The following is a 23589-nucleotide window of genomic DNA, read 5'->3' on the forward strand; positions in this document are numbered from 1 at the left end:
TGTTTGGTCATGGCGATAGTCGTCCATCTCAACACTATCCAGGCACACCTCTGGGTCCTGCTAAGCTCCTCCGATATCAGGCACATTCCATGTGATTAAAAAGTATATATATCAACGGTGTAAATATTTTTTTATGTCATTCGGATTGTATTTCGCAAACTACAAAATGACCATAATTCATAGGTGGTGAAAGTTAATCGATGATGGTATGGGTGACTGCATCCAAAAATAAAGTTTACATGCTTAAACATGCACACTTCCATATGTGTTACTTGTACTTCTTTGTTTGCTGTAGTTTCTCGTTAAAAAAAAACATGTTGTGACAACACTTTTGTTAATTTTTTCCGCAATGTTGCTGTGAGCGTCCCGACGGCACGAGACGAATTAACTATTCGGATCTGTGACAGAGCGGCGCAACCCCTGATCAGGCAGAGAACGGATACCTGTGTAGTGGGCGGGGCTACTTGAGTAGTGGGCGGGGCTACCTGTGTAGTGGGCGGGGCTACCTGAGTAGTGGGCGGGGCTACATGTGTAGTGGGCGGGGCTACCTGTGTAGTGGGCGGGGCTACCTGTGCAGTGAACGGGGCTACCTGTGTAGTGGGCGGGGCTACCTGAGTAGTGGGCGGGGCTATCTGTGTAGTGGGCGGGGCTGCCTGAGTAGTGGGCGGGGCTATCTGTGTAGTGGGCGGGGCTACCTGAGTAGTGGGCGGGGCTACCTGTGTAGTGGGCGGGCTACCTGTGTAGTGGGCGGGGCTACCTGAGTAGTGGGCGGGGTTACCTGTGTAGTGGGCGGGGCTACCTGTGTAGTGGGCGGGGCTACCTGTATAGTGGGCGGGGCTACCGGTGTAGTGGGCGGAGCTAGTGAGTGAGCGGGCGTGGTAATGTAAATATGGTCGTGGCTGACTTTGGGAGGGGCTGCCAGCTCACGCCCATGCGTCCTGGTTGAGTCAGAATCTGAATATTTATGTGGACTGGAGGAATCCGATGAACTAAAAAGCTCTTTTTCACAGATGTCCTACTTGAGTCTCGAAGAAATGTACCACCTCTACGTTAAATGGATCTTCACACGGTGAAATTGCAAAGAGGGAAAGTTTAATTATTTCTACTTAAGTTATTATAGTTCAGTATAAAAACTATTTTGAAACTGTGAAACTGTGCAGTGTTTACATAATTGAATTTGTTCACGCTAATACTGCTGCCATTAATAATGCAATACTGCAGTAAAATTTAATGAATATATAACCATTTGCGTTCAAACACAATCACAAGTAAAACGTGACTGCCCACTTCGACAAAATGAGTCATGGTGATAATGATGATGATGCCACGTTGTCAGGGCTGCACAAGCACAATTACCAAAACACACTCAGCATTTATCAATAACACTGCTTTAAAATGACAAATATATGCAGCAACAGGTTACGTTTAGGGAACGGTCCCTCGTCATAGCCCATAAATAGCGAGGCCAAAGAGGCCGAGTGGATAACAAGAGTTCATTTTTCTCTGGCCTCCTATCGTGTTTTCGTATTGTTGTTGTAACGTTCTGATTCGCCCCTACTTGATGTCTGTGAAAAAGAGCTTTCTAGCTCATCTGATTTCTCCAGTATAAATACATATTCTAATTCTGCCTCTATCTCTGTATGTGTATTACATAAGGGACATTAGCCCAAAACGTTTTTAATTATAATAGACATTTTAAAGTCAGAGTGGAATTGTTGACGAATGTGTTCAGGTTTTTCCACTCACAGGCGAACTGGATGTACGGCATTGGGTGTGCAGCAATCGCGTTCGGGCGGGGTTCTTCTGGCCCCCGGTGGTGCCACTCATCCAGCCACGGGCACCGGCGGTGCCACTCATTCAGCCACGGGAGCCGGGGTCGGAGGCAGAGCGTGAGCTCGTGGCGTGGGCGGTGCTGAGACATCACGAAAGCTCCACCGCCGTGGAATACAACGACGCGGCGTTTGAAAGGACAAAACACCGTTTTGGAATACTGCATTATGAGTAACAACTCCGTTAATTTCTTCAGCGGTGGTGCTATTTGTGTGTATTTTCGTTTTTGTGACTTTTACATCTTAATAACAAATTGTGAATCCACTCAACAGATTCGTCAGCAACGCAGTCTTAAACTTAAATAAATGTATACAGCAATAGGCGACATTTCTGACAATTGCCCTTCTTCATAGCAAATAGAGAGCCCGGAGATATAGTGTATACGACGAGTTGATATCTGTGAAAAATAGCTTTATATCTCATCGGATTCCTCCAGTATAAATACATATTCTGATTCTTTGACATCTCTACTTATGTACTATGAACACGGGTCGTTGCTCGAAACGTTGCCTTTTATTTACGTTTCAATTTTAGGGCAGGGTTATCGACGAAATATAGTTGAGTTTGTGTATTATTTATGCACAACTACCAGCGGAGTGTTATCGTCACAAATTCACCTGGGCCACAATAGCACGGGCGTTATAGCAAGCGTGGCATGGGCGGGGCTTAGACGCAGTGGACGGGGTTATAGGACTCGATGTGGGCGGGGCTAAGCGTGGATTGGGCGGGGCGTGCGCGTGGCTTGAGTGGAGACCCGGATGTTGTGACATGTCAGCGCGGCCGTCCGCTTCTCCCCGCCGCCTCGCGTCGCCCGCCGCTGCCGCCTCCTGTCTCGGTCAGTTACCCCCCCAACTCACTTAGCCCCTGTGCTGCGGTAGCCCGGCGCTCTAGGACGCGGGGAAAAGTGCGCTCCGAGCTGGAGCTGCGCGGGCCGACGAAGCGCGTAAGACGCGTGTACGCCGCGGCCCCCCCGTGTACGCGCTGCGGCCTAGCAGGCCCTGGCCGAAGCGGCGCTTTCCGCCTGGGAGGCGACGCCGGGGACAGAGGCGCCGCTCCAGGCGGGCTGTTCAGGAGAGGCCGTGGCTTGTTAGGCGGTTAGGCCGCGCGGTGCTGGGTTTGCCCGGATGGGCCGCGATGTTGAACGTGGCGCTGAGACATCTGGTCTAGGTGTGCGCTGCTTGGGCAAGCGTGCGGTGGTTACTACATTATAGGCATTTGTGGTCTCCGAGAGAGAGGTGTTGGATTGGCCGGGTAAGTGGCGTTTGCTCCAGGGCTTAGCCACGAGAGTGTCCGCGATGCTTTAGGGAGGGATGCCCAGAGAAGCTGGGGAGTAATTGCTCGGGGTTGCCCAGAGTTTCGTGGGCGTTGGAGACTTGTCCGGGTATGGGGATGTTGGTTGGCGCAGTCCAGGTAAGTTAACTACCTCACTGGCGGGGCCGAGGGGGGGGGTTGCCCAATTGAGCGACATTTAGGCTGCTCAGGTAAACGACGCTTCACCCCGTAAAGTAACATTGTATAGCTGCCGCGAAGCCACGCCGCTTGAGGCTACTTGGTGGTGGTGGTGGGGGGAGGCGACGTTTTTGGGGGCTGCGTTTGCGAGGTTCGTTGAAGCTGTAGGCGGGTCAGGTAATGTGTGACCGGCTCCTGGACGCGTCACTGACCCAGGTGTTTGCTTCATTCGCTGCCAGGGGTTGGACGTGTTATAATGTTTGCCGCCGCAGGAGCGTGGACTTCGTCCCCCGGTTTATTTAGCTATACGCCTCCGTATAAACAAAGGCGCCCACTATGTATAATAGTGTGTGCTGAGTGAACTTGACGAGTTGATCTTCTTGGTTCTTTCGGTAAAGTCACGTAGAAGGTAAATAATAAAAATAAAACATAATAAAATAATTCTCACGACGTTTCGGCCACAACGTAAGCAGCCGTCCTCAGGTGAAGAACAGGTCAGCGTCTTCCCGACAGAACTGTTCTTCACCTGAGGACGGCTGCTTGCGTTGTGGCCGAAACGTCGTGAGAATTATTTTATTGTTTTATTTTTATTTTGTTATTATTTCCCTTCTACGTGACTTTACCGAAAGAACCAAGAAGATGAATCCCTGCAGTCACGAAAGCTTTAAATTGAAATTTACGAGTTAAATTACAGCGTGTGGTTTCATCATCAACAAGTGAAATGCATGCGTTGAGTAGTAACATATGGCACCCACGTTATATTGGCGGTTCTTTGATAAGCTCATGCTGTATTGTTATGTTTGTAATTATCATCCCGCTGGTGACGTAATACTTATCCAAGTGTTACTGTGTGTAGTCCTAGCACAACACGTCTTTATGTTTGAGTACATGTGGACAACATATTATGTTATACGCTGGGCTGCGTACCAAAGCCATACACATTCAAGTGTTTTAATAAAGGCACTTAATTGCGGCGCTTGTCCGCCAAACAACAGAGCCAAAACAATCACAATGTTGTCAATGTAAGTATGTTTACGAAGTGTCATTTACGAGTTTCATTTACGTGGCACACGTTTGACATGTGGGTATTTTTTATCCAGCCTCTGTCGCGTAGATACGAGACTTTTTAACTTGAATTTTTTAAGTTGAGTTCCTTTAACTCTGTTTTATCTTTCGTCCTTTAAGATACACGATTCAAATACTTTTACAATCCACTACCGTGCGATATGTGGAATTTTTTTCTACTGTTAAATCATATTTGAATCGTGTATCTTAAATCATAATTTAACAGTCCAGTTGCATTACAGTTGCCTGCACTTCTCGGCCATCAAGAGCGTATCGAACGCGTCAGTAGATGGCGGTATAATCTAACGTGCGAACATTGTAGACCGGCATCTCCAACAGCAGAATGTGGTGCTCTGGTTAAAGGGAGAAAAACTGTTCCAAATCGACTGTATTATTCACACGTGTCATATTGATTATATGTGCGCTTCCAACACCCCCTGTTTTCAGTCGATAACCTTGAAAGTTGGATTTGGATGCATAGAATGCCTAGTAATTTTTTTGAGCCAGAGATTTTTCGATGTAGGTTTTGCTATAAATTTAGATATGTTTGGTATTCTTAACACACTGTCCACTGAAAACCTCAAGCCTGCAGTATTTCTGGATATTATCTAAGTGACCAAAAGTAGGGCAATCAAAAGCCACATATTTTCAACAGATGTGGCCATCCCAGATGTGGCGTTGTGTAAGCGAGTCCAATTTTGCGTCCAATCTTGGAGCTAAGCAGGGTTGAGCCAGGTTAGTACTTGAATGGGAGACTGCCAGGGAAAACTTAATAGAGGTTTTGGTTGCAAGGTGGCCAATAGATAGCCGTGCAGTCATGGATTAAATACTGTTTATAACATGCAATGATTAAATAGCGTGTTGTATACAGTAGTGTGTGTTTAACACTGCACCTAAGTGCTTTTTGTATTCTGGTCGGTTATATTGTTATTTTAGTATTCTTAATAATGGCATGCAAAGCTCAATTTAAAAAAAATCGGTTATCAGTTTGCCACTTTTCAACCCACACTGACCAGAGTAGGCGAGTGATCAGGAAACTGATGAAAGATTGTAGATTTCAAAAATAGATATTTTGTGCGTAATGAGTTGCCATATCACCAATCAAATTGGAATTAACCTTGTGGTTTTAACGTGCTTGCATGCCAGTCATCACTTAAGATTTTACTGGATTTGATTATGAACAGTTATAAAAAAAAAAGATAATTATCAGCTATAATATGTATACACTTTCTGTTTGGTCAACACCGTGACTTTTATGGTTAGAATTGGTCATTGTTATTTCCATAATTAACGTGCTTGACTTCCTTGGAATTCATTATTTTTATAATTATCTACCCATGAGGGTAGTGTTGGAAAATCTGGAGCCTGGATGGATGCAGACAGTAACTTCCTTTAGCGGATGTTTCCAATAACAGCGAAATGGTGCTCGACAATAATTCAAATTGTCCTTGACAAACTTTATTCATGATGTTCTGTAGGAGAAAACCACTTTTGTTGCGTAAATATTTTAAAATGGATATACGGGCTTATAATTTTATGATTTTCGTTGGACAGCTTCCTATTGCTACATTATGTCATGCATCCTTAATATGTGGCTTTCACAACATATTTACAATTCTCCTTTGACACACATCAACCACCGTTTGAATGGCTTCAGTGTTTGGTATTTTTTTATTATCATCAGGCATGACATTTCCGGTGCAGGATTGAGGCCTCTTCAACCCTCACCATTTCTCATGGTCACGCGATGGAAAAAAATCCATAGGGCTTGGGTACACTTGAGTCTTGAGCTGATATCATTGCTCCATCTCCGGAGTAATCATCCTCTTGGGCGTGTATTCCACTTCGGCTGAGTCATGACCAGTAGCCATAATTCCTCCCAGCAACGTGTCTTGTCAATCACTTGTTTTTGTAACATGCATTTTTTTCCAACTTGTGGGTGTTTTATGATTCATGTGTTTCTTTCATATGCTTCACTACAATTACAAGAATTCACCTCTCCATGCTGCTTTATGCACTTCTCAACTTTTGTTGAAATTCTGTAATCATATCTCAAAGTAATCGAATAACTTAAAAAACGCTGTGTAGTGTGCCTCAAGTTTAATGAGCAAAATTCACGTGCAACGAGTTAATCAAACAATTGAAAGCATCTGGAGCTTCACAACTGAAAACACATCCTAGTATGGATACGTAGGGTAGTTATTAAAGGCGCATTAGGATGAAATTGAGGATAGAGAGGCATGCAAAGCCATGCTGGAGTGCTATTGTTATTTTGAACTTAATTAAAACAGCCTACTAATGTTTCTAAAGAAGACAGCTTTTAATCGATACATAGGCTATTTTTGTTTATGAACAGTGTGCAAAGAAACTACATATCCTGAACGCCTTTCTAGAGTTATGCAATATATAAAAAGAAACGTTTTTAACGTACGGTAGTTATCACAGATGTAGGTTATGAGAATAGATTTTCCCCTTTTTTCTGGACACAAAGCAGGTGTTAAGATGTTAAAACGCCAAACTGAAACCTTTTACAAGGAATCATCTCTGCATTAACCACAATACTTGTGGTCATAATGCAAACAAAAAAACAACATACTCTGATAATATATGCACTGTCTTTGAAACTGATTGGTCCACACCAGAGACAGCTTTCTTTTGAGCCTAGTCTCAAACGGTGTTTAGACCAGAGGTGTTCGACCAGAGGACGCCTTTTTAGACGGTGTGGTTAATGCAGACATGATTCCTTGTAAAATGTTTCAGTTTGGTGTTTTAACATCTTAACACCTGTTTTGTTGCCAGAAAAAAGAGGAAAACCTATTCTGATATTTTGGAGGTCCCATGATGTATATCTAGGTTATTTTTCTCTCCACTAGATGGCGGTATCTGATAGTGGATTGACAAAAGGCTGTACTGTACATTATTAATTTTACAAACAGGAGCGCACACTTTTTTTAGTGTTGTCATAATAACCCATGTATATGTTTAGAAATGCCTGTAGAGAATTATTCAGCAAAAGTGATCATTTATTTGGTGTCAGATGCCTTCAATAGGTAAAGCTATCATTAAAAATAATGACAATTTAATCTTATATTTTTTTTTACAGAAGCCCCATCAAAAACATTATTTGTTGCTGAATAAGACTGGGCACCTGGTGAAGACACTGAGAACAGAGAGGTACGTGTATATTGTGAAGGACACAATTGTGAAGAGCACATTTACCAGTGTAACCTTTTTATTCACAAATGTAAGGTAAACATGTAACACTGTTGAAATTGCTGTGATAACCCTGTATGAGAGCCTGCTACATTTACATACCGTTTTAAAATGTGTACACACTTCTGTGAATAAAACCTGGCTGAGAAAGGAATTTTTTAAACAGAAGACCCCACATGTGTTGGCTTGCACTGAATTTATTTTGACTCTGCATATTGACTTGGCCAGACAGTCTGACAAAAAAGCCTTTATTGGGGGGGGGGAACTAGTAGAAGTGTTTGTTTCAGCCAACTATTACTTGGTTCCTTACTCTTTCTCTCCAGCTGTGCCGTCTTTCACTCAGGTCTATCTGTGGTCGTAGTTAGTTTTTTTTCTGTTTGCTTTTGCAGAGCTACATATATTGTCTTTAATGTTCAGAATTTGGTTTGAAAACTTTTAAGGCAGAAAGCCACACTTGTTGGGTGCCCGTGATGCCTGCACGAGTGACTCGGCTTTGTGCACATAGAAGAGACAACTCATTTTGAATGTGATTTTAGCCTGAAAGGGTCAGGCCGTAAAAGCAAAACAGAGATCGTTTTCCATCCCGACAGCCCGGTTTCTGACAGCTTTTATCCTTTAGTCTCAGCGCTACTGACATAGCTGTGAAAGTTGGTATACTTTATAATATAAATGATACACCATTACAGTTGTCTCACAACTTTGCAGAATCTCATGGGTGGGCTCCTGCATGTTAATGTTTTTGTTGAGCCTGCCACAAATAGGTCACAGCGCTATTCGTTGTATTGACGTGTTCCGTATTATTTTGTTCACATTTATCTTCTAATTTGTCATGGCTTTAACGCTTCCCTGCTCGCTTAATACCCTGAACGATAGCTATGATGATGTCATTGTCTTATTTTACATACATCATGCAATAGAAATGGCTTTCTGGTGCGTTGATCTTGCAGTGTTATTAACGTGTCATCTGCACTGTTGCTAAAGTAAAGTGATATGTGCTTGGATTGTGCCAACAAATAGGAAATTCCTTGAAAGGGTGGTGCTAGGTGTCTGAGCTTCATGCACCAGTGGTCAACCCTGCTGCCTTTTCTCATTCAGTATAATTGTCTATACGTGCAGTATATAAGACAACAGCATGTCGCTCATAACACCTTCTAGATATGAACTTTGTACAAACATTGGTATGCATACATTTATTTTTTACTATAGTATTGCCATCCATTGTTTCAAGCTCACGTTTTAAATTGTTCATGTAAGATAGTTTACACTCAACCTTTACGACCGTTTTCAAGATACGTGTAGCCTCTGTTTGGATGCCAATGATTGTGAGCGTGTTGGTTGTTGCTGAAATTGCCACTGTGCCTCGTTGCCGTGTGTTCTCCAAACAAACTGCTGGCCACATGCAGCCACCATGTCGGAGGGGATGATAAGCCAAGCCGCCACCACGGAGATCCCCATCTCCAGCAACGGAGAACCCAGGCAACCACCCGAGGATGATCGCTTCGAGCAGGTCCACATTCACACACAACGTCAATGACGATATTGGCTTGTAACTTCCCACTGCATTTTCTTCCATTTTTTAAGTTCTTGTCCAGTAGTGGCCTCCGCACTCTTTCATTTCATTTAACCATCTATTCCGCTGTCTTCCTTTGCCTCTTTTACCGTCTCGGTATTCAACGCGGTTCATTTTGTCCATCTCTTGTCAGTTGTTGTTGCGTGGCCTGCCCATTTCCACTTTCTTTATTTAGTTTTGACTGTAGCATCAATGTGCCCTGTTCTTTAACTTATTTATTCATTCCTTAGCATCTCTTTTGATTTGCCATGGCAAACCTGCAGCCTCATTTTCACACACAGCTGTTTGTAAACGTCCTCCTTTTTAGTCTGAGTAGAATATGCTATAGGTTGTCCACTGACTCCTTTCCATTGGACTGGAATTTTTCTCATTGGCTCAGGGCTGCCAGTGGAGATGAGTGCTGCCCAAGACTCGTATGAGCAGCAACCAACTTTGACCTTGTTTCGAAAATAAACTTGACACTTACCAATGACTGTTGCATGTTGTGTATATTAGCAAAAGGAAAATAAATCAATCCTAATGTTTTAACATTTGTCAGGACCATTTTCATACGTAGTATCACAGGCAATATTATGTTGGTGTGCTGAAAAGTATTGTAATGTACCGTTTGTTTTATCCATTACTGGTTTTACCATGGGTCTGACAGCAATATTTAATGAGCATGGAGGGAAAAAAATCTGTCTGGTTTTTACATGGCTTAAAAAATGTGCTGTGAACTGTCATTTTGCTGCCTTGCGAGGTCCGACCCCAATCGATATCCATTCCACTTTGGGCATGGTAACCCCATTTTGAAAAGGTCAGGGCTCCAAGGCTGTTGAACTTTACAGAGAGAAACGTTGTAACACTGTTGCTAATTGTCAATAGTTTATTTTCTAACGTTGAAGAATTGCTTTAGGGTAAGTTCAACAAAAAAATATCCGTGCACGGATAAATTGATATCGCACATCCACGCGGTACCTATCCCGGTGCAAGGTAGTTTTCTCACCTATCCCATTCTGTGGGGAAATTCTTCGTATTTATTTAATGTTTAAAGGCATCCTCTTTGTGATTGTATCCCAGAACAAGCCTAAACGGTAAAGATTTCCTTTTCATTCAATTGAATTGCAGGAGATTTTGTGTTCATCCTCCGCAGCCTCTGATTTATTGTTCAGTGTCAGCAGCGTGCACTACAAAGCTCACCGATGACGTGCATATGGCGTGTTGCGCAAAAATGAACAATTTGCGATATTTTTTTTCTTTCGGGGGAAAAAAAAAGCTCCACAAACCTGACATTACACACACATTAACTGTTCTTTGCCAAGAGTACATTATAATTGCCAAAAATGTATATGAATGTGAAGTTGTTTTTAATGGCTAAACTACGCAGTGGAGGTGCGTGCTGATGGTGAGTTCTTGTTTTATGCCTCAACTCACTGTGTTCAGACGTACAGACTCCAGTTGACATTTCGGGTGGCAGGGTGGCGCAGTTGTAACTCTCGTGCCTCACAGCAAGAACGGCCTGGGTTTGATTTCCGACTCTGGCGCCTTTCTGTGTGGATTTTGTTTGTCCTTCCCCTCTTACTGTATGAGTTTCCTTTTGGTTTTCTAGTTTCCTCCCATCGCTAATTTAATCCACCCTAAAAAAATGACCTGCAAATTCCTCAATTGGAATTGCACATAGGGATATTGCCCCCTGCTGTGAACATCTTGGCAGGACCCTCCTGATTGAGAGTCTTGTTGACTAGTGAGGCTTTGCTGGGTAAACAAGCGTAATCATTATACATAAATAATCGTTCCTTTTACAGTTTACCAAAATTCATTATTTCATGGGTAATGTATTTGGTGACTCTTCAAAATATTTGTTATTATTGAGTTAGAGACACTGTTTAAAGGATTTTTTATGGCAATATTCACGACTGCATCCAATGAACTTTATTTGAATGTCAGGTGAGAGGGACGTTTTATAAAGTATACATTTGTAGTCGGGTTTGGTACAAAATGGAATGTAACAACCATGATGAATTAAGACGTATTGATGGTACAGACTGCGGTTTTGACAAATGGATCCACTGGCACTCCACCAGGTACAGAGCGGACTTTGGCCCAAGAGAAAATGACCCCTGCAGGGCAGCCAACTGCCCTCCTGGCATTAAGCAATAATTAATGGGTGGGATAATAACAGCCGATACAGACTGTAATTAGGATATCTCTAACTTGTGCATAGTTAGCTTGTATGTTGTGTTTTAAATGTCAGTGTGCTCATGAGCCATGTGTTCTGTTTCTGAGTTATTTTTGTGTTTATATAAAAAGTGTGAACAATACGAAACTATTTTGTCACCAATAAACTCTCCCTTAGTTATCATGTATAAAGGGGGCCACAATTTTACGTTCCATTTTAAGGGTTGGAATAGTCATCACAACGTATTATAGAGACCATTAAATCAAATGGATTGGCCAGTTAAAGTTTACAGTTAAAGGTTGCCTTGGCTGAGTTTTTTTTTAGAGTGGGAATGTTGACGTAATGGAGCTCATTGTCCCCGTTGTCCTAGTTTGTCTCAATGTTGCTCTATTAGCATTTGTATGGACGTTTACGTTTGTGCCCGAAGAATCCTTTTTTACGTTCCCGTAACATTGCCACTGTTGACACTTTTGACGTAGGTTTTGGTGAATGGCCATTATGTGCTTTTGTTGTTCCCATTACAAGCTGCGTCAGAGACGGACCTACCGGACAGCTCTGATGTGTTGCGCCCTGGGTACGGGACATGTCGAGCCATCCTCATAAGATTTCCAGCTTATTTTCATCGTTGCTAAATTAAAAACTTTTTAAAGCTATAGATTTTATTTTGCCAGTTAAGGTCCACTGAGCTATATAGCTCTTTTTTAGAAGTGACCTGGCCACAAATGATAGCTGAATGAAGTGGCTTATGTGAAAAATTATAGTAGCCAAATACTCTTAAACACATGTTTGTAAATGTGGAGGGAAAAACCAGAGGACCTGGAGAAAAATCCACGCAGCTACGGGGAGACAGACACCGCAAACTCAAAATATACAGCAGGCGCCAGGGTCGGGATCGAACCCACGAACCTCCTGTATACCAGGCGAGGTTGTTAACATCTCGCCACCATGGCCAGGCAGTCGGCATGGTGTCGCTGTCACATGGCTAGCATGTCTGTAACGAACTAAATAAGTAAAGTTTCATTTAAAATTTACAGTTTTGTTATGCATTTGTTTTGAGGCAAACTTTGCAGCCTTAATGATGTTTTTCAGCCTCAGTTAATTTTCAATGTTATAATTATTTTCAGCTGCTCATCTGCCATTGCTAAAATTGTCTTCATTGATATTTATGGCTGTGGTCATCCAATCCAATCTTCAGACAATATATACAAACTCCTTTGAATAACTTGAGTGAAAGCATCTCGCCTTGCCCTGACGCCCCTTCTTAAAGATGTATTTTGTTACGGCAAGCAACCCAAGTGTACCTGCTCCATGTTCACCAAACAAATCAAGATATTATTAGAGGAACAACTGATCAACATCAGAATTCACCACGCAGATTGAGTGATCAGATGAGCTCATGTGGCAAGAGCTTAGGTGGATTTTTACATTGCATGGCCGTGATGGATGGCCAAGTCTTAGCTGACAAATAGCCATAGTTTAGTCTGTATATGTTATCAGCTGGAGTTACAGAAGTAATAAAATAGTTCCGAAAGTACTTTGTAGTTGCATTTTTACAAAATACTTTATTTCAAACCTTTAAGGAAGCTATTATATTATGACTTTCTTTACATTTTATGGAGTATTCGACGTGATCAGCTCTGTCATGGGACTTCGCAATAATACTCTTAATTTGAGCCATGCTGATTGAAATGTAAAAGCCTTGTAATCTTTTACGAAGTTGGTCACACTACCCTTTTTTTTTTTAAAGACACTCTATTATATTTACGACAATGTATTTGCATGCCTTGACACCCCTAGGCTGAGATCTTCATTGAGCCAGAACAATTTTTCCAAATAAATGCGCAACAAAAAAGATGGAAACATCTTTTGCGAATCGACAATGTAAGAATCCACCATGCAGCCTCACAGGAGCTGATTTCACCGCTCCATATCTGTGGTGGACCGTACTTTTGGGCATGTTTCCCCCCTTTGCCGTTTTCCCCGCCAAAAGAAATTGTGTTGGAGAAGCAAACACATTCATATTGAACCATCCCAGATTTTGCTGAAGATATTGACTTGTTTGGACGTAAATCACAATTCGGGAAAGGCTCATTGGCTGCGGTTTGAGGGGACGGCACATTGTTCAGAGTCGTACACTAATGCACAGTAGCTGCACAATACAACAATTGCAATGACTCACTAATGGCTTAGCCTCCGTACATTTGCGTAACATGATGCGCATTCAACTAACCATTAAAAAAAAGAAATTGGAAGTACTCGTTTTGCAATGTGCAGTTTATCTTATTCTGTACCAATTTCACGTTGACAGGCACCATGAGTCATGTATGGTTGTTTTATAACCTTGCAAAAGTAAACTAGGTGTTTGTTAAGTTTTAGATGTTCATGTGATACTAAATAGAGGTACGTTTCATGGATGAAAATAGCAGGGAGAATTTAAAGGATATATCGCACTGTAAAATCGAATTTCCATTTTTAAAATGTTAAACGAACAACTATTTCCCTTCCACGTTAACCGATATGTGTAATGCCGTTCTCCCTTTCGGGGGGAAAGATAGGTGACCATACCTCGCCGTGCTGGTGGTCGAGACTTAACGATGTGGCACCTCCGATTAACACGGTTGGCTATGTATGGTGCTAAAAGTTCAACATAAATAAATACATGATAATGCTCTACAGTTTGGTTTGTGACTCGAATGTATTGAGCTTTTTCTCTGATAGTTGTCTATTCTACAAAACAAATATTTACTTCTAAGTGCAGAGTTGACTACTTACATACCCAAACTCACTCCTTTAAGATGTGTTGCGTGCCCAAATAGGACAGTATTTAGCACTTAAATTAAACGAGCACTTTGGCAAACAAGTGAAAAATGTCACACTGCCAACTTGATGCGCTCTAAACCATCAGCACTTTGACATCCCTTTACAATACTCCTAGGTTGGAGCAGACAGGAAGAGTGCCGGGTTTGTTTGTTTTCAGGCGCCTGACGCTTTTCGGAGGCAATGGCTCATGATTCCATTTTCTTACAAGCAAGGTCTTGTGGCCAAATAAAAATTGCACGATTGTTCACCTCCGTATGGCTGCACTGCCAGTGTGCAGGTTTCCTATTTTATTTGCCGGCATTAAGGTTCAAACGTACATTTGTATTGTCACTCTGCTTGCTGCTGACAAAGGGGGGTGCGCGCGCCCGTACGTGCACACACGTGCTTCCACTTGCACGTGTTTGCATGTGTACGCGTGCGTGGGTGTTTATGGTTGGGTTTTTTTTTCTCAGTCTCCGTGCGTGGGAGTACTTGCGTGTGTTTGTGTGTCAGTATGTGGATGCTTGTGTATATGCTGCAGTTTAAAAAGAAAAAACCCGAGGTGGATTTGAATAGTTTCTTTTTTTCCTGTTCATTTAAACTACAATTTAGAGCTTAGGGCATATGCCGGTAATTCCGCCAGTTCCTTGCCTTTCTCATCCCCTTGCATTCTATCCCTGTTGGCCCTACAGCCCCTTTTTGGATGTCCTGTCATAAAGCTTTGGTGAGCTCCCAAGTTTACCCAATTATTGTCATTAGGTTGACTACAAGTTTAACACGTAGGCTTGCGCGACTAATATCATCCATGATATAGTTTTTTTTTTTGGGTTAGATCGCGTAAATATAAATGTGTCGTTAAACCCATCACCACCCGACACAGTCAACTAGTAAGGTTTGCCACGTAAACAGAACATGCCAATTCGTTACTAGCACAGCACACCGGTGTGTTGGAAAGCAAATCTGAGTAGGACGTTTTGCCAGTAATTACAACTAGCTACATCAGGCGACAGCCAGATTTGCCATACGGATGTCGCCTGATGAAGCTAGTTGTAATTACTGTCGAAACGTCATACTCGGATTGTAAATGTTGTGGATTTGCTCTCCAACACACCGGTGTGCTGTACTAGTAACGAATTGGCATGTTCTGTTTACATGACAAACCTTACTAATTGACTGTCGGTTGGTGACGGGTTTAACGACACATTTATATTTTATAATTACGCGATGTTACCCAAAAAAACCTACTTTAAGGTTGACTACAAGTCTAAAATGCATATTAGTTAATTCATTGGGATCGTTTATCTTTGTTGAGATGCTTTCACAAGGCATTATAAAGATGTAAACAACGGCATCTGATATGTGACAATGAGTATCTTTTTTGTACGAGGACACAAACTTTCTTTAAATCACATCTTAGTAAACATTGAATAAGTTACACGATATAGTACTTACAATTATGCTACTCTACTGTAGTTAAAGGCTTTTTGGTTCTGAATGCTGTGCCCCTGGCCATTGCATGCATTTAATTTGTAATTGGTGGTAGGGATAATGGCTCTGAGTCTTGTGACTTTCCTTTCGAGGACCAGTGTTTTTGTGAGCCATTGAACAAATTCATCCCAGTGGAGAGGGCAATTAAAGTCGGGGGTTTTGGTCATTCACGTCCGACGGTAATCTATGAACTGTGAAAGTGCTAGCTTTGCTGTTGGAATTCCTGATGAATATCCTGCTGTGCTTGTTACTGTAACGGCCATGTGGTCTGTCTTATCCCCCCCATTACTTACTGATAACTCGTAGTGAACTATTCTCACCGGGCTCCCTATGCCGTGTCCCCTACCAGGCTCGCATTTGACCTCCGTGGCATGAGTGAAACCTGAGAGCCGTTGGAATGAGCGCAATAAAAGTTGAGGTGGATGTGGTTTGTGGACGGAAGGATTGGTGGCGCAGTGAGTAATCGTCTCAAGCCAATTGCGCATTAAATGTATGCGGCTCATTTTATGACGTCTAACTCCATAAATCTACAGGAGGGTGCACATGCATGGACCGTGAAGAACACAGTCCGGTTTGTCGCGTCAATTGTGAAACCAAAAGTAAATATGATTGGGATGGAAATACGTTTAGCTATTGTTCGTAGCTTTACTGGCACTGTTGCCATGCCACTTATTTTGAAAGTTGGGAGTTGATGTTTATTGCGTCCGTGTACAGCATAGGACGTCTTGTTAGGCCTGTTGGACAAACGCATGAGATGATGACACCCTTAATCTGCACTTGTTGTCCAAAACTGTCAATGATTGCACTGCCCCACCCATGGGTGTGTTGATGGTTGATCTTTTTAACACTTCGATATTTTTTTTTATAAGAAAACACTGTAAACTGGGCTTGGCTTCCTCGCAGTTTTTAAAAACAAGCCATGCCTTTATATATGTCATTTCATTGTTCTTGCCCCATTATCCTGTTAAATTTGGGAAATTTCAGGGTGGAGTCTCTGGTTTTGCTGTGGTTTGGTTTAGCATCGATACGCACCGTGCTTTAGAGAACAGTAAGAAATTAATTACAGCATTGCTTTATTGAAGGTTGAACATAGTTTTATTGAAACCACAAAAGAGCAATCACTGCGATGGTGTATGTCTTTAAGATATTAAATTTGAATGTGTGCTTGCGCGTATGTGCAGTATTGGTTTGTCACTTGTTCAGTGTTAAAGTTGGTGTGCGATTGAGTGAACAAATGGGTCCACGGCTGGCTGGTGATGCGCTAAGCACATTGTATAATCTGATTTTCTTGTTTCATCTTCAGGATTCACTCAACAAGCGCAATTTATTTTAATTTAATTCCAAAAGTTTAAAGGGAGGTGCCGTGAGAGCATTCGATACATCACAGCCCTTTTTGTCATTTGTCAATACGCAGTACAATAGCCATGTTGGCTTGGTCTATTTGCCGCACGTTTAAAATGCAGCGCCGCATTGCATTTTTCGATCTCTGTTTGACCTTTCCTACTCAAGCTCATTCTAGTCGAATGACAGGGGCGCGCGATTACGCAAGGCCGGTGTCCTGGCGATCTCCTGGAACAACCTAACTGCTGCATAGTTTTGCCCTGGAAACCTCACCGTGTGTCCCTAGCCACAAACTCTCTGAGAGTTACTATGGGTTAGCTGTGGCCAGTACTTTGTGCCGGTGCCACAGTCACGGAGGAAGAGGTGGGCGGGTGCCAATTTGCCGGTTGGAGGTGGGGGAGGCATGAACCTGAGTTCCGCCTGACCGGTTTGTGAGATCTTTTGGGGTGGCTCGTCACCGTAGGAAAATGAGGGGCATTTCTCTACCCTCGTGGGTCCACAGTTTTTGATAACTTAAATAGGGTCCCAATAGGATGGGTTACATACCGCTGTCAATATGTATTCCTCTATAGAAGTGAAAAATACATACTTGTCATCATCAGCTGTATGGATTTATATGAATGATTTGCATATACTGGGAAATTTTATGTCTCACCAACTCAGAGGGCCTTGCATCACATCTCATCTGAAGAGTTTCCAAATGTCATCCTGCGGCCCGAGTGACAGCTTGTCCCTGCATGACAGAAGGTGTACGCAGCACTGGCCTGCAAATTGACATGATGAACGTTGATCTCTCTGCTGCTGGATGAAGAGTTCCCCTAGCCGTCGCCATTTCTCAGGATCTCGAAGCAATCCATCCATCTCCTCGGTGGGCACAGTGGGGCATGTTTTATACTTTGACAGGGTCGGTGGTACTGCATAATGCACATTTCAAATGAAACTCAAAGCCCTGGGCTCGTTAGTTATTTGTATTTCATCGGTCCACACCAAGCAAATGATGTTCACGTCAATTTTAAATAAATCCTTTGTCATGAAAATATTTGTGTATTTGTAGTCGGCTATGCTTTATAAGTAAAAGCAATTGTAGATTAACACATTTTTTTGTTTTTAATTGTATGTAAGATGTAAAAAAAATTCGTTACAATTGACTGAAAAGAGTGTTATTCATGCTGTACCACATGAATGTGAGGAAGTCCATGAGGGAGTGGGTTCTTGCGAGTGGATGTTATGTATATTTGTTAAATAAACATTCAAATTAGAGACCATTGTAATGTAGATATATATTAGGCCTGCGATAAATGGAAATTCACACCGAAAATAAACTATTCCCCCACTTAATAATTCACGGTCTATCCTGCACTGTTTGTCCCTTGTGTTTAATAGCCTGAGGCAAAAAAAAATGTTTTGGTGGTTACAAACAAAAGAAAATAGCAGATACTGTACTGCAGTTGACAATGTGTCACTTGAAGTTGCTGAAAGGTACATATGTGGCTTGCATTGTTTTTTTACATGACGCTGCCTGGAGACCAATTGATCATGTTATCATTTTGTTGCTATTGCTGTGATGTTGGCAGATTTGGCATGTCTCACCGGCATTACATCTGCTGCCTGCCAGGTGAACGAGTGTTCACCGCACCTTCTCAGCTTCAGTGTTGGCATGTCAAGAATGCACTCGCATAAATGCTGTTAAGTTCCCTCTGCCTATGGTGATTGAAAGCGAGTGGCATAGTGCGGTTGGCATGGGCATAGGTAAATGAGCTGAGTGGTTCCCTATTTAATTTCCACCCTTTTTGTAAGCCTGGCACCCTGAGAATATTGGTCAATGGGCTGTGGGGTAGTTCAACTTCCTTAGCACTGAATAGCTATGCCAGCGCTTTATAAAGCACTACACAACCGGAAAAAACACCGCATTTTCTATTGTAGATACACAGCGAAGCTATGTCCAGTTTGAGGCTCTGTTAATAAAAAATACTGTGGTCATCCAGTACAGACCATAAGACATAACGACGCAATGCCCGCTCCACAAACACAAAAGAGACATCGCAGCGATACACTCCGCTGCTCCTGATGCGGTTGTCTGGTTTGACCAACTGAATGTGAAATTGTAGTTGCTCTACATCAGCCATACGACAGAATAAGTGTTTTTCCGCCCAAGGACGATCGCTTGTGTTGCGATCGAAGCGTCGTGATATATTATTGTTTGTTTTATTTAATATTTCTAGCTACGTGACTTTACCGAAAGAACCAAAGAGAATAAAAATGGAGATTTTTTTTAATTCAAGGTCAGGGATTCCATTATAGGGCTTTAGTGACCACTTCATTTATGCTTTAAAACATTGGATGATGTCAGCAGAGTGCTATTTTAGCATGTTTGACCATAATAAAAATGAAAGTTAAATATCAACATTAACAGGATTGCCTTATGGCAGAGACGTTTAGAATCGGCTGACATTTGAGACTGCCTCTTCAGAGAAGAGAGAGTTTAGAAATACAGTGACCTATCGTTGTCGATTGCACTTTACAGTTTGGGGCCCTGAGAAACATGGGACATTTTAGTAATTTTAGCGCGTGACCAGTTTTAACTGGTAGACATATACAAAATAAATAAACCTATGAAGTCAAACGGCTGTTTCATAACCTCACAAAACGTGTGAATTGTCGAATTTAGAGTGTGCTGTGCATAGCTTCCAACAAAATTCTGAAATTCTTTGCATAAATTAAGTATTTTTTTCCCCTCATACGAATTCCCAAAGTCACATGGGACAGCTGTGACACACAGCCTAGGTACATAACGTCAATAGCTGTTTTGTGGATTACATCTATGTTTTTCTTGCGAGCAGTTCCGTGTTTGTGCGCAGCCAAGAGGCTGAGGGTTTGTGCTTGACTGAGTGCGTTTGGGTCTGACTGCCGGTCATGGTGATGGAGCAGTGCGCACCCTTGTTTCGGTGCGATTTGCTTTGGGGCGTACTCTAAACAAGTGAAATAAATGGTGATGTGTCCTTTATAGCTGAAGACGGGTGCCGTGTGAGGATCCCAAACATCATCGCGCCACACGTGTCATTTGTCAGTCCGCTGCACAATGGGCCGCTTCTTCAGTGTGTTTGCAGCAGCGATTAATGTACATATACATTTTGAGCTTGTTTAGTTTGCGCATAATCTATGCGCAAGCTCGCACACGAGCGCCCGCTCGGCTTTGTTTTATAAACCGGTAGCGCGCTCTGTCTCTGTGCGACGACGCTTGGATGTGTGATGATTGGTAAGCATACCTCCCCTGGGTACGGTCAATTTGCACACATTTGTAATGTGTACGACGCCTACTGTCCAAACGGCCTTTGTTTACAGCTGTACACAATTTAATGTATCCTATAACAAAGCCAGAAAACAGAAAGTGTAAACATCTTTACATGAAAAATTTGGTTTGCATAAAATCCTGATTATTATTAGTATTAGCAACATTGAATACTTTCCAGCAATGCGCATTCATCATCCATGATCTCTCTAATTCTGGATGAATGGCACCCCAAGCTGTTGCCATCTCTCAAGATCTTGCCATGTAACGATCCACCGAGCCATCTACACACTACCTTTGTTCCTTGCTCCGTCTGCTCGGTGGATGTTCTCTCGGACACGTGGCATTCCTTGACTATCACTGCCACTCTTCTTGACGATTGGCCGTCATCCCTCGTAGCGACCTGCCTTGCGCAAGTGCACTAACTTGTGTCACTATGAATGATGGTGGGTTTTGCCCACTTTGTGGCAGCTTTCTCTTACCATTACCATACTGAGAAGGGAGTTTACTTAGTTGGGGGATGATAGAGATTGTATGTTTTAAATGTTTGCGCCAAATTGAAGCAATTTCAAACTTTAGGCTGACCCTACTCCTTGAGTAAAACCAATCGACCTCCAGTCCTTCATTTTTTGCAGCTCAGACTCTGAAAATGTGTTGTTTCTAGTTATAAGCATATATCTGACTATGTGGGCAATTTAATCTTTTCAGACCTTGAAGAACTTCTTCAGAATTTCAATTGCTCGGTCACAATGATCCGATGTATTAATAATGTACAGCCCCTTCGTCAATTCACTGCGGAATAAGGCCTCCCAAGGCAATGCTAGTCATGGGGGTAATATTACCTTACTTCACCACACTGTCAGTGCAGGTTGGTGGCAGTTCTTGCTCGGATATCACTTGCCATTGATGTATTATAAAATAACAATAATGTAGAATTATACTCTAAATATGTGACTGCAGCATAACACATATAAACCCCAAGAGGGGTAATACGAATTCCTTCATATTGCGCTATAAATAGATCAACGGTACATCCATAAAACGCGTCCACTGATCTAATGGCCTCTGTGCAGTGATGCGGTTGAGCGCTGTCGATGATGACACGTGTGCACAGCGTCCAGACGACGCGGCTTAGACAAACACGCCCGTGTACGTTTATCCATATTGGCGAGCGACTGTTACCTTGAGCGCTAACTCGGGGCTGTTGTAAGGCGCGCTCTCTAAGCCCGTGTTGTGTGGACAAATGCCCTAATTGGCACAAAAGAGGTTAACTAAATGCGCCGCTCCGCTCGAGTGACTTACACCGCATTCAAGTCACAATCTTCTGACTTCTCACTCCAGTGCGAAGCAATTGAAAGTTTTTTTTAGGCTGTCTTTAAGCATGACCAAGTTACTTTATTTAAGATTAACGACCCAGTTTATTCTTTAAAATGAAGTGTTCCCTTACCGCTGCCATTTGGCTTTGAGTTTAATTCTGTTTTCTGGGCTATTGGTTGTGATTGTATTCATTCTGGCGTTGATTTTCATTTTGCACGCACGCACGACCCAGGGTGCAGCGCACGTCACAGAACGAGGCGACGATGGCGAGACACAAAAGTCATGGCTCGGCACCGATAAGACTGTTAGTGTCCTGGAGTATGATTGTCAATACGTAAGTGAAGTGCATAAATGTGTATTTCCATTGCTCTTGCTTGTTAGGCGTTTTCAGTAAAAGACGGGATCCTGTTTGGTTGGCTTGTCAAGGGGCACACTGGCGCTGCCGGCAGGTCTGTCGGTGTAACGACACGCGATTACACGCCCACAGTTTACCCATGGGGAGGTAGCGTATTGAGTTACTTTAACTCACGGCGACTTGCTGCTGCATGTCAATCGAGTGTGTTTGTTCTTTGGTCAGATGCCAGCAATGATACAAAAAAATTACATTTTGAATTTAGTAACCTGGAGAATGCTGGATGTAAAATATTGAGTTTTCACCTTTAGACCTATTAGTGGCTCATAACTATAAGTCAACAGTGTGCGAAGTATTGCCTTGATGCTTTTGTGTGCTCGTTTTGGTCGTTGGAGTGTGCTTGGATGTGACTTTATTGTCAAAAGCAGACTTTAGTGGAACATCGCAATGGAGAAGCACAAATTTAGAGAGTAAATAAGTCAACGGGGGAAAATGTGAGCGTGACTGCTACCAATGACTAACCAACCTAGGCTGGCAATTCTTAACAATATTATTTCCTCGCGACCTAAACGTACCCAACCAAACTGAAATTTCACTCTTTCTAAAGTGGTGCTTGCGAAATTCTTGACGTTATTACGTTCATGTTCAATGACAGACAACTCTTTTTATGAAACCCCTACAAATAACCCTTGCCACGTTTTTGTATTGCACGGTCAAGGGAGCTTGCCATTCATGATTATATGTTGTGGTTTTTACGGCCATTATTCTACATGGAATGCTCGACCTGTTGGTGCATTTATAAAGTTCCCCGTGTGTGTGTGTGCGCTTCTTTTGATAACCTTGCTTTGCCTGTCTTTGGTAAGGAAATAAGGTGTTTTCGTCACATTCTTTTTGCACAATTTCAAGATATTGTCAGCACTTTACTCATGCTTGTGTTGACACAAGTATAGCAGGGTCTTTTTGCCGTAACTTGGGGTTTTCTGCAGTAAACATGTTATCGCGCACCATTCTCATATGTTAACGGCAGTAACACCTCCCCCCCACAACTCTGGTCTATTTTTATTAAAATGAATGCATACGCAGCGCCACGTTCGTGTTAACAAGTGTGTGTGTGTAATGCTCAATAGCGGCAGCGGTTGATGCTGCAGTGCAGTCCCACGTGACGACACGCGTGGTCTCATTTGTGAACTCGCTCGCTTGCCCGTGCTTTGCAGGACCTGCGGCAGATGATGGCGTCCGGGCCGAATCTGAACGAGACGAGCGTCGTGTCGGGAGGCTACGGGGGCAGCCTGGAGGGGGTGCTGCAGGCGGGCGGCGTGAAAGGTTAATTGAGCTCTGCTTTTTCACTGTCCGTTCTCCCCTGTCACATGGACAATGCAACAATTCGATTGCTTTGTTTGTTAAATCGCAGTCGAGATTGAATTTGCTTAAGCATGGGGTGGTCCAGGTGGCTCTGAGGTCAGAGTGCTGAGCTAGCACTGCTGTGATCTCGGGTTAGCAGTAAACGGAGTTCCCAATTGTAGTGAGTTGTTGGTCTCGGCCCAGTCACCAATGACCACGTTGAAAAAACCATATAAAAAATTTGGTTCTGTACTTGACCAAAATTCCAAATACAAGAATTAAATTATTGGTCTTATTTTCACGTGACAAACATTACTCTCATGTGGCAGAGCGGACAAGAAATTTCTGCTCACGACTGTGGATCAGGGGGTACTTGA

At 42.7% G+C, this 23589-nt stretch overlaps 1 protein-coding gene across 5 annotated transcripts in view; it reads left to right on the forward strand.

Annotated features, from left to right (window-relative positions):
* Positions 1–2561: 2561 nt before the first annotated feature.
* ARFIP1 (ARF interacting protein 1) overlaps positions 2562–23589 on the forward strand; it is a 42143-nt gene continuing 21115 nt past the window's right edge. For 3 of the 5 annotated variants that reach the window (XM_078863301.1, XM_078863302.1, XM_078863304.1), the window contains exons 1-5: positions 2562–2665; positions 7448–7518; positions 8961–9064; positions 21752–21853; positions 23086–23194. In XM_078863301.1, the coding sequence (XP_078719427.1) occupies positions 8966–9064; positions 21752–21853; positions 23086–23194 (310 nt within the window). In that variant the 5' untranslated portion in view covers positions 2562–2665; positions 7448–7518; positions 8961–8965. The remainder of the gene's footprint in view (positions 2666–7447; positions 7519–8960; positions 9065–21751; positions 21854–23085; positions 23195–23589) is intronic. The other 2 variants (XM_078863303.1, XM_078863305.1) reach the window with 1 other exon arrangement.

Source organism: Lampetra fluviatilis, chromosome 15 (genome assembly GCF_964198595.1).
Source record: "Lampetra fluviatilis chromosome 15, kcLamFluv1.1, whole genome shotgun sequence".
NCBI lineage: Eukaryota > Metazoa > Chordata > Hyperoartia > Petromyzontiformes > Petromyzontidae > Lampetra > Lampetra fluviatilis.